Below are 13,847 nucleotides of genomic sequence, written 5' to 3'. Positions count from 1 at the left end.
CCCTTCTTTGCTTTCACGCAAAAGTTCCTCTCCCTGAATGAAAAACACACCCCTTTTCCCCTTTCCCTCTGCCTGGTGAGACTGAGTGTGGACTGGCTCTACTGGGGTGGGGAGCCTCAGGCCTGTGGCCCTCACTCTCTCCATCTCCTTTTCTAGACTCTTTGCTTTGGGCTTCACCTCAGCATACACAGGTGTGCTCGTGCTGTTATCGAGCTCTCCAATGCTGTATCGCCTCTGAAGCTTCTTATACTGTGGAGCTCCCATGCAATCTGTTTGAGAAGTACAGGTGGGCAAGCAGGAACCCTGTTCTCCCCGTGGCTCTCTTGACTCAAGGCTGGTAGATCGTATTCGTGTAGTCTTAATTTCTAAGGTCTGAGGTCTCCTTGTTACACCTTGAGCGTGAGGGACTTTGGAGACAGCTGGAGGAGTCTTCGAGATAGTTCTCTCTCTGCCTCTGTTTTGTGTCTCTGTTGTGGAGCCAACTGGCGTGTCAGGTAGTCGCATGCCCCTACACATTCGCTTGCAGTCACAACTGCGTCGCTGCTCCCTGGAGATCCCTGGGGCCTTTAGGACAGGACTGGTGCGGAGCTGGCAGGCACAAGGAGTGCCTGAGGGAACAGGTGAGGATCCTTGGGGCAAAAATTCTCCCTGTGATGACTTGGGTTTCAGCAGCTCCTCTAAAAACTCAAGCTCATATTGACGGACTTTCTGCAACTGAGCCCTTCGCTCATCTGTTTCTCTTCGCATTCTTGCTGGAAATGTAGCTGAAAGAAGGTTTCTAAAGCTCAAGAAAGGAGCACTGCGCTGGGACTTTCCTTTACCACTGCCTTGCTTTTTTGTTTCTCTGGCAGGAAGAGTGGAGACTTTGTCCACAGAAGGGCTGGGGTGGTTGGATCATCTAAAATAGGTAAGGATTTTATGGGGCATTTCTGTGACTCAGGGTGGGATTTGCCCTGGGTACTCTCAGTCTTGCTTTCAGCTGCTTCTTTTCTCTCTGCTTTTGCAGGCAAACGAGGGGAGTACTTGGTTTGTATTTGTGGGCTTGGTTTTGCTAAACTAGGATCTACTCCTGCTCTCACTGCATTCTCTTTGCTGTTAGCCAGCTGGAGGCCTTTGGCCCGAAGACGCTCATCGTCAGTGGGCGAGGAAGATTGAAACACCACTATCTTCTGAACCTGTGGGTCTTTTAGTCTTAGTTGAGGGCCAGGCTCCTGCTGTACTGGGCATGTGCAGAAAAGGTCATCAACTGGCAGAAGTTCTGTAGAGCTTGAAGGCTTCATGGTCTCGCTAGAGGCAGTCTTGGCATCTTGGCACATATTAGAGGGTGAACTCTTGGCAGAGGGAGTTCTGTCCACAGGCAAGAGTATAGGTAAGGCTTTGTTTGTTGCGTCTGTATTAAGAGGTGCTGTTGTCTTCCCCTTTATACCATCAGAAAGATTTTGGCTCAGTGTCTCCACAGAAGAATTTGATAACTTGTGATCTTTACTGACCTGAGCTGCCAGTGAAGCATCAGACACTTTAAGTTCTTCATGTGGCTTTGAAGGGGGATCAGGAGTATTTGCTTTGATGGACTCAGAGTTTGCTTTTATTTCTGCTTTCTGTTCAATCTGAGTAGTGTCTTGATTGCTCCCCTGCTCTGTCACAACACTGAGTATTGCTGATTCTTGGTTGGGGCTGACTTTAAAGGGAACGGTCTTGCTGAGGATTACTTGCTTGGGTGGACAGCCAGCACGAATTTGCCCCACAGAGAAGGCTCCAGTCCCTATGGTCTTTGCAGTGCATCCAGGGATAGCAAGGGGAAAGTCACGGCGGCAAAGGATACGTTCCTTGTTGATATGGTGAGCCAGCAGGTAAGCCTGGTTCTGGTTCTGCTTCATAGCCGACACCATTTCAGAAACATCTGTCAATTCAGACGAGTTGGTCTCATGGCCTGAGTCCAGTGATGACTCAGGTGTAATGGCAGCTAAGACAATCAGCCCTGAGAAGGAAAGCAATACAATACACCATTAGAATAATTATAAAATAAAAAATATTAACGTCGACATAAAAAAGGAAATAAAAATGAAATAGAGTTCTTCTGTAGTAATTGAACTGTAGCAGTTGATTGATTGTGATCATAAAATATTTTTTTAAAAATTGTGGCATATTTTTCTCTATTTTCGAAAGTCAGTCCTTCAAGATTAAATTTGTAGCCTATCATCAGACAGTTCATGCGCCAGTGTGCTTGCAGTGCCCAATATGACAGTATTCCAATTTACGCATAAAAATCCATGTTGGTGTTTAAGAAATGTGCAAAAATGAGCAGATGTCCTACAATATGTTAATTAAATCTAAAGAATTTGGTTGAGTCGCTTTGGACTTCTTTTTAAGACACACAGTATCATGTAATTGTCAACTATTTCTTCTCAGATATGTAAAACCTGTTGTTCAATTGATGTGATCCATTATAATGACAGCTTCACTTGAATATTATTTCAGCAACTTTAAGTAATCAAAGTTGTTGTGCACTTGTTGTGCAGATTATGTAATTACTTACTCATTATAGAAATGATATACTGTACATCAACACTGTGTACTGTAAATGTGTAATTTAATTGATTTAAAATGTAAAATGCTCTTGCATAAGCACTGCTGTTAGTTTTATGTTGTGTGTTGTGGGTTGACTGAGGTTGTTGACCTGCAGTCTGTGTGGGTTGTTGCGGGTGATGGGGGTAGTCCTCAGAGGCTGCCAAGGCCTCAAGAGCCTGTAAGGTGGACACCAGAGCATCATCAAGCTCCTGGGCATGATCTCGGACAGTTCTTGTGGCCACATTATCAATCAGTGTCACAGGCACATCTTCCTTGGCTTGGGCCAGTTTCCCAGAGGCAACTCCAGCTGTTGCACTGGTTCGAGCCTTCCTTCCTCTTTTTTGGTCATCCTCATCAGAACTGTTGTCCCTGAAGCCAGGTGGTGGGGCAGCAATAGCAGGTGGTGGTGGTTGCAGCTTCTCTCCTCCACCATCTACCTCTTCCTCATCCTCCTCTTCATTCCCAGGAGGTGGAAGGGCCATGAGGTCCACAGCACCTCCATTTCGGGAGGCACAAGCACCGGAACAATGTTTTCCCGAGCTCCCACTCAAGTTCACCCCTGCTGACAGCCCTTCTGCCCGAAGTCTAGCTTTGCAGGAGTCACAGAAGTATCGTGAAGATTTCTGGGACTGACCCATTGTTTGAGCTCGGATTCTAAATCCTGCATTTTCTACTGCTGGGCTCTCCAAAACCCCAGCTATTTCCTCTGTACTATGCTGGGTGGGATCTGATTTGGTGCGGGGCCGTCCAGGGGGCTCCTGAGAAATAAAGTTCTCATTGATGTCAAGCTCAGCTTCAGCCTGTGTTTGTAACTCCTGAAATTGTTGTTGTTCTCGGAGGTGGACATGACACAGGCCTAGGTGCTGAGGCTCTGCGGGAACTACGGCTCTTGAAGAACCTGACTCCCTGTGTGAGCTGTCCCTCTCGTCTCCTCGCCGCCCTCCACTTGGCATGCCGGTTGCCCCAGATCGTGGGTGAGCATGGTGGGAGCTTCTGTAATCTAAGGATAGAATTGTCAGAGCAGTGGAGAATTTGAGGTGTTAAGAACTGGACGGAATAGAGATGATCCAGATGGAAAAGCAGAGGCGACAGCTGGTGGTCACATTCATTTCAGAGATGGATGTTGAAAGTTAAAATTTGTTTGAGGTTGAAGTGTTAGATTCTGGTGGAATGTGATGATATGATGGTACGATTCTTCTTTAATGTAGACAAGTTGATACAGCGGATGGCAGAGGATCTGTTCATGCTTGAACAGTAAATGTTTATGATTACAGAAAAAAGTACATTTCACTGTAAAGTTCCAGAACGTTCTAGCTTGGGAAAAAGAAATGTGGAGTGTTCCATTCCAATGAGTCAAGATGGAGATGAGAGAAGACAGCAGAGGGCGCCATGGGATGAGAGTTCCAGGATTACCTGGTTACTGTGTGATTTCAATCAATGAAGAAGCAGTGTCCATCAATGTCCATGTAGACTGAACATATAATGAAGGTTGCCAAATATTTCTTGACATGCAGTGTTTAATATGATGCTAAAATAATTGACATGTATAACTCTAATTGTGTGACATGTTTCATCTCATGTTTTTAAGGAAAAAGTACTGTTTTCTATAAATATAATTTTCTGTTTATATGGTTGATCCATTTATATTTTTGGATTTCCATTTGATGTATTTTGCCTAATCAGAAAAGAAACACCAGAAGACTTACCTGCCTTGGTCAGCTGAGACTGACCAGGAGTACGAAAGTAGATGGTCCGTTTAGGGTCTACAAAGAGCTTGTAGTAGCCAGAGATGAGGCACGCAAAATTACTGGCATCAGGCCATTCCATGAGTAGCACCAGGGGCTGTGGGGGGTGGTAGGGAGGGGAATTAGGAGACTATTTAGGGGACAGGCAATAAGCATTGCCTGCTCATTTTGTTATGACCTGATGAGATAAAATTTATTAAACTGTAGATCAGTAAGTACTGGTATTTTTCAGCGATAATACCTTGGCCTCATGAATTGTCACCTCCACACGAGCCACTCCTTGACTCTCTCGGTAGAGCTGGATCTTGGAAACTCTACTGAACTCAGTCAGAACTGTTGTGAGGTTGTTCTTCAGGTCAATCACATGACTAATGCCATGTCGGGGGCCGACCAGTAGTGTGGTTGCTGATTGTTTCTCATCCTGTTGAAGAAAACAAGACGTTTACTACTATTTACATAGTATATTACCTTAATGATTACCATTTGCAATCCAGTATTTAAGTAAGTCTTTTAAAATGGTCAATGTGAGCTTTTAAAAAGCAAGCCTCTAGTGCAGTTGTGCTCAAAGACTCATATTAAAACTGAATGGAGCAAGGAATTAAGCAAAGGGATGTATTCTTAAATGCATAGATTCTCAAATGTCTTACCAGTCCAACTGTGTGGAAGAGTATTCCACCAAAAGGTGGGAGGTCATTGAGTACACGCATGTACTGTAGCTTTCCTTGGAGTGGAGGGACCTGTCAACAGAATGATAGAGAATAAACACTCATCTTTGAAACAGGAATATTTTTTTTCTGCACTCCCTACATCCTCCTGGGGGCACTGTTGAGCCACAGACTTTGCTAATAATGTCTTACGCAACAGTTACATCTATAGGGATGAAGGGCTTGTCAAAAGGACTGTTTATAAAGCAGAAAAAAATCATACAATACAATAAAGTAAAATCTCCTCTGAGCAGCCAGTAGAGCATTAAGATTTGTATTCCTGATTACCGTAACAATCAAGAGTATGATAATTTGCCAAGAGGTCTGTATCTATTTTCCATGATAATAACTGTTAAAATAGCAGTGTGACCAAACACAGTGAAATCGTCCACAAAGAGCTGTCTGAATAGTTCAATCATGGAAATGGTTACAGTTGTTAGTGTTGACGTGTTATAGATGGAGAAACCTTGTTGCCTGATGGTGGTGGATGCTGATAGGTCTTCAGCAACTGAGACAAGGTTTTACACACATTCTTCTCCTTCACTGTTGGAAGCAGAGTGAGTGGAAGAAAAGGTTCTAGTCCCCACTCCTTTCTGTGTCCGAGAGCCGAGGGAAAGAGAAAAACAGTGGAGTGCTTAATCAGAGTAAAGGTAAGATATAAAAGAGGAGACAAGGGAGTTTTTTACATCCCATGGGAAGACACAGTGGAGCCTCGCTTACATCCTCTACAACTCCTGGCTTGACATGGCCACCCTAAGTCTATTACAAGCACAGTGAATCTGTTCTGCTTCTGTGGCTGTGATAGCAGAAGCTAATTACTTGCTAGGTTGAGGTTTTGAAGAATAAATGAGCAAATTGAGGGAGAGATGTAATTTCACAAAGCAATGGATTTCTTTTGTCTCATAACGACCTAGGAAAAATGGCCTTTGAGTAATTTGAGTTTTTAATACTATTGGAATTAATTATTAATCATTTAGATATTACTGAATGAACAAACTTCACTATGGGACTCACTGATATGCTACTCAGAATTGGTAATGAGGTAAGAAAAATGCAATACATCAGTTTTTGTCCAGAATTTCTCACAGGTTCATTTGAAGCTAATTTTGTTTGGAGACTTACTCGACATGCTTGAGAGAGATCTTCTGATTGGGCCTTGCAGAGGACACAGTGATGTAGATATGTAGTGCAGCCAATCGTAACGTGATGTCAGATTTCCAGTCCATGCTAAAGCGCTCCTTGATGACGTCATTGCGACTCTGAGGACATGATGAATTGTTTTGTAAAGAACCGACTGGAAACAGCTTTTTAAAGGATTGGAAAGATTCTACAAATCTGATCATTAGTTTCATTGTCAGTGACAGCTGTCACATTTATGATACTGAATATCTCAAATTAATGTGAGAGCTGGAGATCTAAGTCTAAAATCAGAGACAGCCAAGGTACACATAGCCCAGAAGAAATATTAAATAAAACTAACCATCCTCCTTGGTGCTCCCTGCTCTTCGAGGAGACAGCTCTTCAACAGTATCAAGAGATTGAATGACATTCGTTTAAATCCCCCTATAATCCAGTACTTTACCTGTATATAGAGGTACTCAAATGCAGCAGGGTCCCTTCTTAGCAGGTCTGCAGGGTCCTTGGGGAAGAAGCAGATGCGGAACAGACACTTCATCCCTTGGAAATAGGTTCTATGCACCACCTGAGGGAATACGAGGGTATCGGCTAGATAAGAACTACGTCTTCGGCTTTAGTCACATATCATAGTATCATTTCTCATAAGTGAACAGGGAATACTGAATTCTGAATGCACCATGTGTCTTCACAGTGCCACGGTGACTTATCTGTACAGGGTTACTATATTTGAGGTGAAGAAAGGGAATAAAATGTTGAACCACAAGCCACCCCACAAGTGTGCAACAATCTCTATTATTTGTGCAAAATATGACAGGGGCAGAATTGAAACACAAAGAAGTGTAATATGTTTAAAATCACAGTTTCATTCAACTAGAATGAAATCTGGTTTCAACTTGTAAGTGATGGTATAGCTTGGATACCGGTGGCATTGCTTATTTTGCATTTCTGATGGGATATAAATACCACTCTCTACATATAGAACATTTTCCTAATTAATAGTGAGCTCAGAAATACACAGGCAATTTCCAAACCTCTGCTCAGTTTAACCACCCAAAGGCAACCGACACTGAAACTGTAAGTGTGGCTGGAAATTGCATTTGACATTTTTGCTTGTTGTGTTTTGTATCGACAGTGTAGGGCCGCTGTTATCGCTCTCACACTGCAAATCTGTTAAACACATTGTTCAAACTGAACATCCTGCTCTACTTTTCCTGTTATAGGTTTCTTACATGTGTCAGTGGCTGGTTGTCCTGCAGGAAATGCAACCTCTGATTCTGGTCGAGACCGCCTGCCTCCAGCACCAAGGCAAAGTGCTCGATGTAGCGCAGTGAGAGACGGTCCTGCAGTGAGGAGATCACATCCTGGAAGGAAAGGGATGGAAGCAGACGTGGAATACATTTCCATAGTAAGAACACATTATACCATAACAAAAATGCATTTTTTGATGTATGGAGGCTATTTGCGCCCTAAATTCTCTCCATGTGTATATACAGTGTAGTTTGTCAAATTGGCATCCTTGTGGTGGGTGTTTGCTCTTCAGGCTCTTTGCATTGATATCATGTTTGCCATTTTGTACAATATAGAGCTTTTACAGATTTTCTTTATTCTGAATAGCATCCTGTGCATCCTGTGGGGGAAAACAATGTCTATTTGTTGGGATGTGCATGGCAAACTTTTATTCTTGTGCGGATCAGTATCTATGATGATGAAGAGCTCCCCTTATATCCTCTTTCTAAAATGTGCAGAGAACACAGCCTAAGGGAAATTCATGACTTATAGTATCTTATCATGGGCTACCCTTCAGGATAAGGTTTCATCATTTCTTTGCCCTCTTCAAACATATGAGTCATGGACAATTAAAAATGATCCTGTTGCCGTTATGTGGTACTGTATTTTGACTGTAAATCTCAATATGGAGCCTGATCTAGAGCTGTAAAATAAAACATGCACACTACTGGCTTGCTTTCCATTAGGGGTTTAGTCAAAACTTGCTGATGTATTCTAAGCAATAAATGTCCCTGAAAATCAAAGATAAGCAGTTTTAACAGTATTGACCTGTGCAGTTTGCATTAAGTGACACCTGGGGAGGACACACAGTCAAGTAAAGGACCCACAGAATGCTATAGATTGTAGCCTAAAACACTGCAAGAAAGCTTCTTTAGTTGACAGACAGTCTAATGGGCACACAACAGGGCATCCTATTGTGCCATTGATTTAATCTGCGGCATTGTATTATTGATCTGAGCTTTCTTATTATGCTGAAATTCCATTTAATTAGGCTGACAGGAGAGAGCTTCTTCCATCTCTCCTTTAAAGTGCTTCTGTGCTTCGCTTTTCTCGCTCACCCTCCATGAGCAGAGGAGAGATTTGTGAAATCTAATAGAGTCCATTTAATGAGTCTTCTCGAAGATGTCAGACTCAGCTCAGAGCCTGACATAGAGACAGAAATGACCTCTGTCTGACTGAATTCATTTGTTGCTTTATGACTTTAATCACATTAATGGGATTTTACATTCCAGAAACTGATACACTAATGTTTCATAAAATAAAAGCGTTTTTTTGCCTAAGTATTTTCTCAAAACAGTGACTTCATATATATGAACTGGAAAGGACTCTTGGCCTGAGTAATTTGCATTTAATTGTTAATTTACATGTGTGAATCATATGTGACAGACTTTGATGATGTGTAAGGACTTATATACGAGAAGTGAGCCTAGATTATATTGATACTCACTCCACATGCTGTTCTGAAACCTGTTTTGAGAAATTCGATAAATGCATGTTCCTTGTATTCTGCACTGTTAAACCTTCAGCAACTGATTTCACTGGCCAAAGGAGGGATAGCACATCAAGCTGTAAATGCAGCCCTGACATTTTAGCACCTAATCATTCATTAATTAATTTGGTGTCTTTTTTTGATCACCTGATGAGTCCAACATTAACTCCTTTGTTTTGGTCTTTAACACCTCTGGAGAAATGTATTTGACTCTTTAGACATTGGATGCTCAACACCAGGTGGTTGGTAATTTTGGACTGGGGAGGTACTGAACAGCTAGCCTTCAGATTTTTATTTTTTTGTGAAGAACGGCCACCTGCTGCACCTGGAAAAGTGGAATAGACATCAATGAGAGAGAACCAAAACTGTAAAGTTGACAAAACTGAGGAAACTGTGGTTCATCAGCACAACAGTCATTGCATATATACAGATAGGCATTTGATCCATCATTAACCTAATAATATTGATTGGAACTGAAGCAAAACAGCTGACCACACTGTAGCTGACACAGACCTAAATGAGAGTGTGAGACCAGAACTTTCTATCACTTCTAGCTTTCTCTCAAAGTGATCATTTTACATGGAAATGTCACTCATATCACAGCTGCTGTTTTTAAGTTGTGTTTGGTGAGTTTGCAGGCGATAAATTCTGTATTTTAGCGATGCAGAATGGCAGCTTGGACGTGACTACTTGTTTACATGTCATCTTAATGAGCCACACTTCAGTCGCTATTTCATACTTGATCCACTGTTTGACAACAGAAACACAAAATATGTAAATGAAAATAGCTTTTTGGGGAAATCTGTTGTATTAAAAAGCTGTATATGTGAGAAGAGACGGCTGGAGACAAGCAAACTGTTATAAACATTGGTTGAGTTTAGGGTGCCCTTCAGCACAACAGGCAACATGAAAACACAATGGCCAACCCAGTCCTCATTTCTTGGTTTCAACTCAGTCTCAGAGTTTTTGCTATCTCTGAATGGCCCTCAGTTTCACAGTTTCCACAGAGATTTAACCTGTGGATAAACAACTAAAGCTACTAAGAATGTTAGTGACATGAGCCACACAATGTCCTAACACTTAGAAGTTTCCTATTTTTCAGTTCATATTGCCATCAATTTTAAAAGTAATTCTCTGGATCTTCCAGATATTGAGATGCTGGGAGTGCATGAAGACCCCTGTGTTCACTCTTGTTGCCAGCAGCAGAACATTTGGTGTCTGTAGCTCACTTTAGAGTGAGCAGAAGCAGCCCTAGAAAGAAAATAAACTTGGTAAAATTGCGAGGCAGCTGCTCTTTTTGAATGGCTCACTAAGAAAGCAGCTGGCAATGAGGCAGCAGGATTATACAAATTTTTCTCTGGGTGACTATTAGTTCCTCAGTTTCTACTTTGAACCCCTAGGCACTTAATCCGACTCCACCTTAGGGGTAGAATAAGTCAGGTGGTCCAAAACCCAGCACTTATTTAGCACTGACAAAGTTGAAAAAAAAAAGGGGGGGGGGGGTAAGGGGGGGGGGGGGGGGGGGGGGGGGGTTGGCAATTCTTCTGCAACTTGATGGCAACACCTTTGACCAATCACACTTGAAGCACTTTTTGAACTTACTACAGGTTTTTCCTTATGTCTGAATTCTTGCTTGTGTTGTACGTCGCTTTGGACAAAAGCGTCGGCTAAATGAAATTGTAGAATTGTAGAATTGTAGAAGCTTTATAACATTCTGACACAACATTCTGGTGTGTGAAGCTTGGAGATCATCTAGCTAAGTTGGGTTAGAGGAATGGCACTAATAAGTGTCTTCATAATTCCGCTCTGTTATTTTACATGTAAGTTTGTAGGACACACTAAACACAATAAAAATATACATTCAATGTACAGTACCTTTAAGTCAGTGTCACAATAATGTTGAAATTCAGTTACCTTTCCCATGATCCCAGCTGCAGTGAATACATACCCTAACAGTGGTACGGCTATCAAATGTAAAGGACTTGATCTGTCCATTCTCCAAGAACACCTTCAACACATTTGGTATGAGTAGCAAGGAGTCGTCCTTGAGCATTGTCTGAAAGAGATTGAGGGAGGAAAAAGGTTCGGTTTAGTGAAAACGACAAATAAAACAACAACAACAACAACCAAAAAAAAAGACATGGTATGCGTGCTAATTTCCTAAAAAGTAATCAAGAATTCAAACCATCAGCTGTAGTGGTTGGTCTGTGCTACCGAGTGAAAAGCAATATAAGGCAGTGCAAGAGGAGGATGTAGGAAGGAAAGATGCGTTAACAATGGAGAGATTCTTTCACTGAAGTCTGGACAGTCTGAGAAGGAGCAAAACTCTGCCTTAGGATGCCCACCCAATGCATTGTATCACGATCAAAGAGGGGCTTATTCAATTTCTCTGGTCTACCCATTCAATATGTATGCCAAGCGAAGGAAATTGGATGGTGGGATTGAGAGCATTCACCACAGAGTTGCATGAGAAAAGGCATAAGAAGAGAGGCCGGATTCAAGGTGACTGCTTTTACTCAAAGCACTCGTTAGGAGAAAAGTTATGATATGCAGTTTGGTTCTTTGTTGCGAGGATATGATGTGAGGGGCACTCTCCCCTTGCTGTCTCTCTTTTTTTTTTTGTCTTGCTGGGGGCTTTTTAAGAAAACGACTTAGTTCTCATTATGCAATTTCAAAGAGTCACTGGTGTGATCAGACGAGAACGACGGTATTTTAATGTAATAAGATAAAGCGGAGAGTTTTAACAAGACATGTGGTAATGATGCCACAGGAAACAGGCTTGCAGCCCAAATGAAATCCTCTTTTCTTGGCCAAAACAAAATCAATTCTCATCTTTTTCCTGTATTTTTTTTTAAATCTGATGATGAGATTGGTAGGAAAAGTAGGCAGGCATTATCACTCCAAAGGGGTGAGGATTTTTTTGCAACAATATATCTCAGAAAATGCATTTAGTTGAAATGGAGAGCTCTGTCCACAGCAGATGCCCGGCAGTCTGTTTGTGGAGAACTTAAGAATTCAGAAGACTCAACAAGCTGTTCCTCTTTGCAGATTGGAAGCGTCTAAAGTCTGAGCTGTGAGAGAACAGATCTTTCTCCATGCTGCAGCATTTAGGCAACGGTTCACTTGTGAAGAGGCACTGCAAGCGGGTCTATCACTTCCCATGACAAGCCACTACCTTTGTCCTTGTTAGCGAGGGTGAGCTGGAGCCAGTTAGTCACATGCAGACTAAGTGTGCTGAGAGGCAAGTCTCAACTCAATACCAAGGCTTCATCTTTAGCCCCTCTCTCTCTCATTAAACATCAGGCTAGGTGGCCAATGCTGATAAGCCTTCAGAGGATCAATACCAGTCCGTTGCTCCTGATCACTGGAGACAGCTGTGAACAAAATGTCTTTGCATTGGTTAGAGGGTGGAATAGTTGAAACATCTGATCATTACCATTGCAGCATCTCCATCATGTCCTGTACCTTGAGGTCTGATGAGAGTGACCTCGGTGTTTACACGATATCGACTCCTAGAGTAGATGGTAAAATCAGTTGTAGTAAAAGGTGAACTAGAGCTAGTGGCTCATTCCTGATTTGGTCTCTTATATTAGTTAATAGAAATAGAACAGGAATATATTTTATCCTCCATTGTCTGATTCTTACTGATTGTCTGTTACTAGTCATGTTTGGACTCCTTGTTTATTCACAGTGTAAGCTCCTGTTTCAGATTCTTGATTGACCAGGTGTGACGGTCCAGAAATGATTGCTGATATTATTACAGGGGATTTTGTTGCATGTTGTCAGTGAGTGCTGTCATTATTGGTCTGAATATAATACAACTCCTCTGTGCAGTGCTCTCCACTGTATACATGTGTGTGTGTCTGTGTGTGAGATTAGCTCAGTTCAGCTGAAGGGAGAGAGGACAAAGAGATGCAAAAATCACCAAGCAGATTAGATTTCCAAGTGACATTTTTAAACTTATGAGTACAGCACACGCTTGATTTTATCGATTATTCAGGCTGATTGTTTTAGCACCCAGATATTAGTTTAGCAGCCTCCCCAAGACCCCCCTGAACACCAAGTCAAGAAACAAGAGCAATCATAACCCTATTAGGCCCCTTTTAGACACTCCCTCATTTATATATATTTATATATAATTTTGTAATAAAATGATATCCTGGCAGCTGTGATGGTGCTCAGGACTCAATCTGATTCAGTATGTTGCTTATAAACTGTGACTCTGTGTGTTACAGCTCACCTTTCTTATGTGAAGAAAAATAAAATGTGTCCTTGGCTGTTAGATTCTGGCCGGTCTTGTCCTCTTTGTTGATAAGCTTGCTTTTACTTTGGGTTTAGACTTTTGTTTATTCCTTGAACTTTCATGTACTGTTCAATCTCACACGTGTGACAAATACCACGCGCATAATGCGGCTCTCTCCATCACTGTCGCGGGTGAATGAAGCCGTGAGGAACATTAACTTAAAGGTGTCCTCTGTCAGAACGGCAGAATGCTGTCACTTTATCAGATTAATGAAGCCAGCAGTGTTACATATCGCATGTCTGGAAAGGGCTTAAGTGTTATTTGTAGCTGGTAAGTTTCGATTTGTCTGGTAGGAATAAGAGAGACCTGCTATGTGCATCTGTGAAACAAGATTGAACAATAAAAAGCCAAAAACCACAAACATTTCGAAGTCATAATGTGGCTGTTTTCTAAATGCTTCAGTGGCTCTAAACAGAAGCAGAGGTTGCTGTAGTGAGAATCCAAATCAGCCTGGAAAGCAGTTTATTCAAGACCAAACTGTTTTTTCTCTCCCTCTCTCTCTCCCTCTGTCACACACACACACACTCACACACACACACATAGAATGGAGAAGCACTCACTGAAATAAGAGGATGGAGGAAGGATACTTGAAGGTTTTTTAAGGCTTTTCTGAT

General features: G+C 42.0%; 1 protein-coding gene across 7 annotated transcripts in view; it reads right to left on the bottom strand.

Moving 5' to 3' along the window:
* Positions 1 to 676: 676 nt before the first annotated feature.
* Positions 677 to 13,847, bottom strand: part of frmpd3 (FERM and PDZ domain containing 3) — an 88,237-nt gene continuing 75,066 nt past the window's right edge. For 3 of the 7 annotated variants that reach the window (XM_022192135.2, XM_022192137.2, XM_051954591.1), the window contains 10 exons: positions 10,879 to 10,986; positions 7,384 to 7,515; positions 6,600 to 6,719; positions 6,140 to 6,276; positions 5,484 to 5,610; positions 4,961 to 5,050; positions 4,555 to 4,734; positions 4,275 to 4,443; positions 2,678 to 3,568; positions 677 to 1,978 (listed from right to left, as the gene is read on the bottom strand). In XM_022192135.2, the coding sequence (XP_022047827.2) occupies positions 786 to 1,978; positions 2,678 to 3,568; positions 4,275 to 4,443; positions 4,555 to 4,734; positions 4,961 to 5,050; positions 5,484 to 5,610; positions 6,140 to 6,276; positions 6,600 to 6,719; positions 7,384 to 7,515; positions 10,879 to 10,986 (3,147 nt within the window). In that variant the 3' untranslated portion in view covers positions 677 to 785. The other 4 variants (XM_051954592.1, XM_051954593.1, XM_051954594.1 and 1 more) reach the window with 4 other exon arrangements.

Source organism: Acanthochromis polyacanthus, chromosome 10 (assembly GCF_021347895.1).
Source record: "Acanthochromis polyacanthus isolate Apoly-LR-REF ecotype Palm Island chromosome 10, KAUST_Apoly_ChrSc, whole genome shotgun sequence".
In the NCBI taxonomy this organism is placed as follows: Eukaryota; Metazoa; Chordata; class Actinopteri; family Pomacentridae; genus Acanthochromis; species Acanthochromis polyacanthus.
The sequence above is the reverse complement of the archived record's forward strand: the minus strand, read 5'-3'. Positions and strand labels throughout refer to the sequence as shown.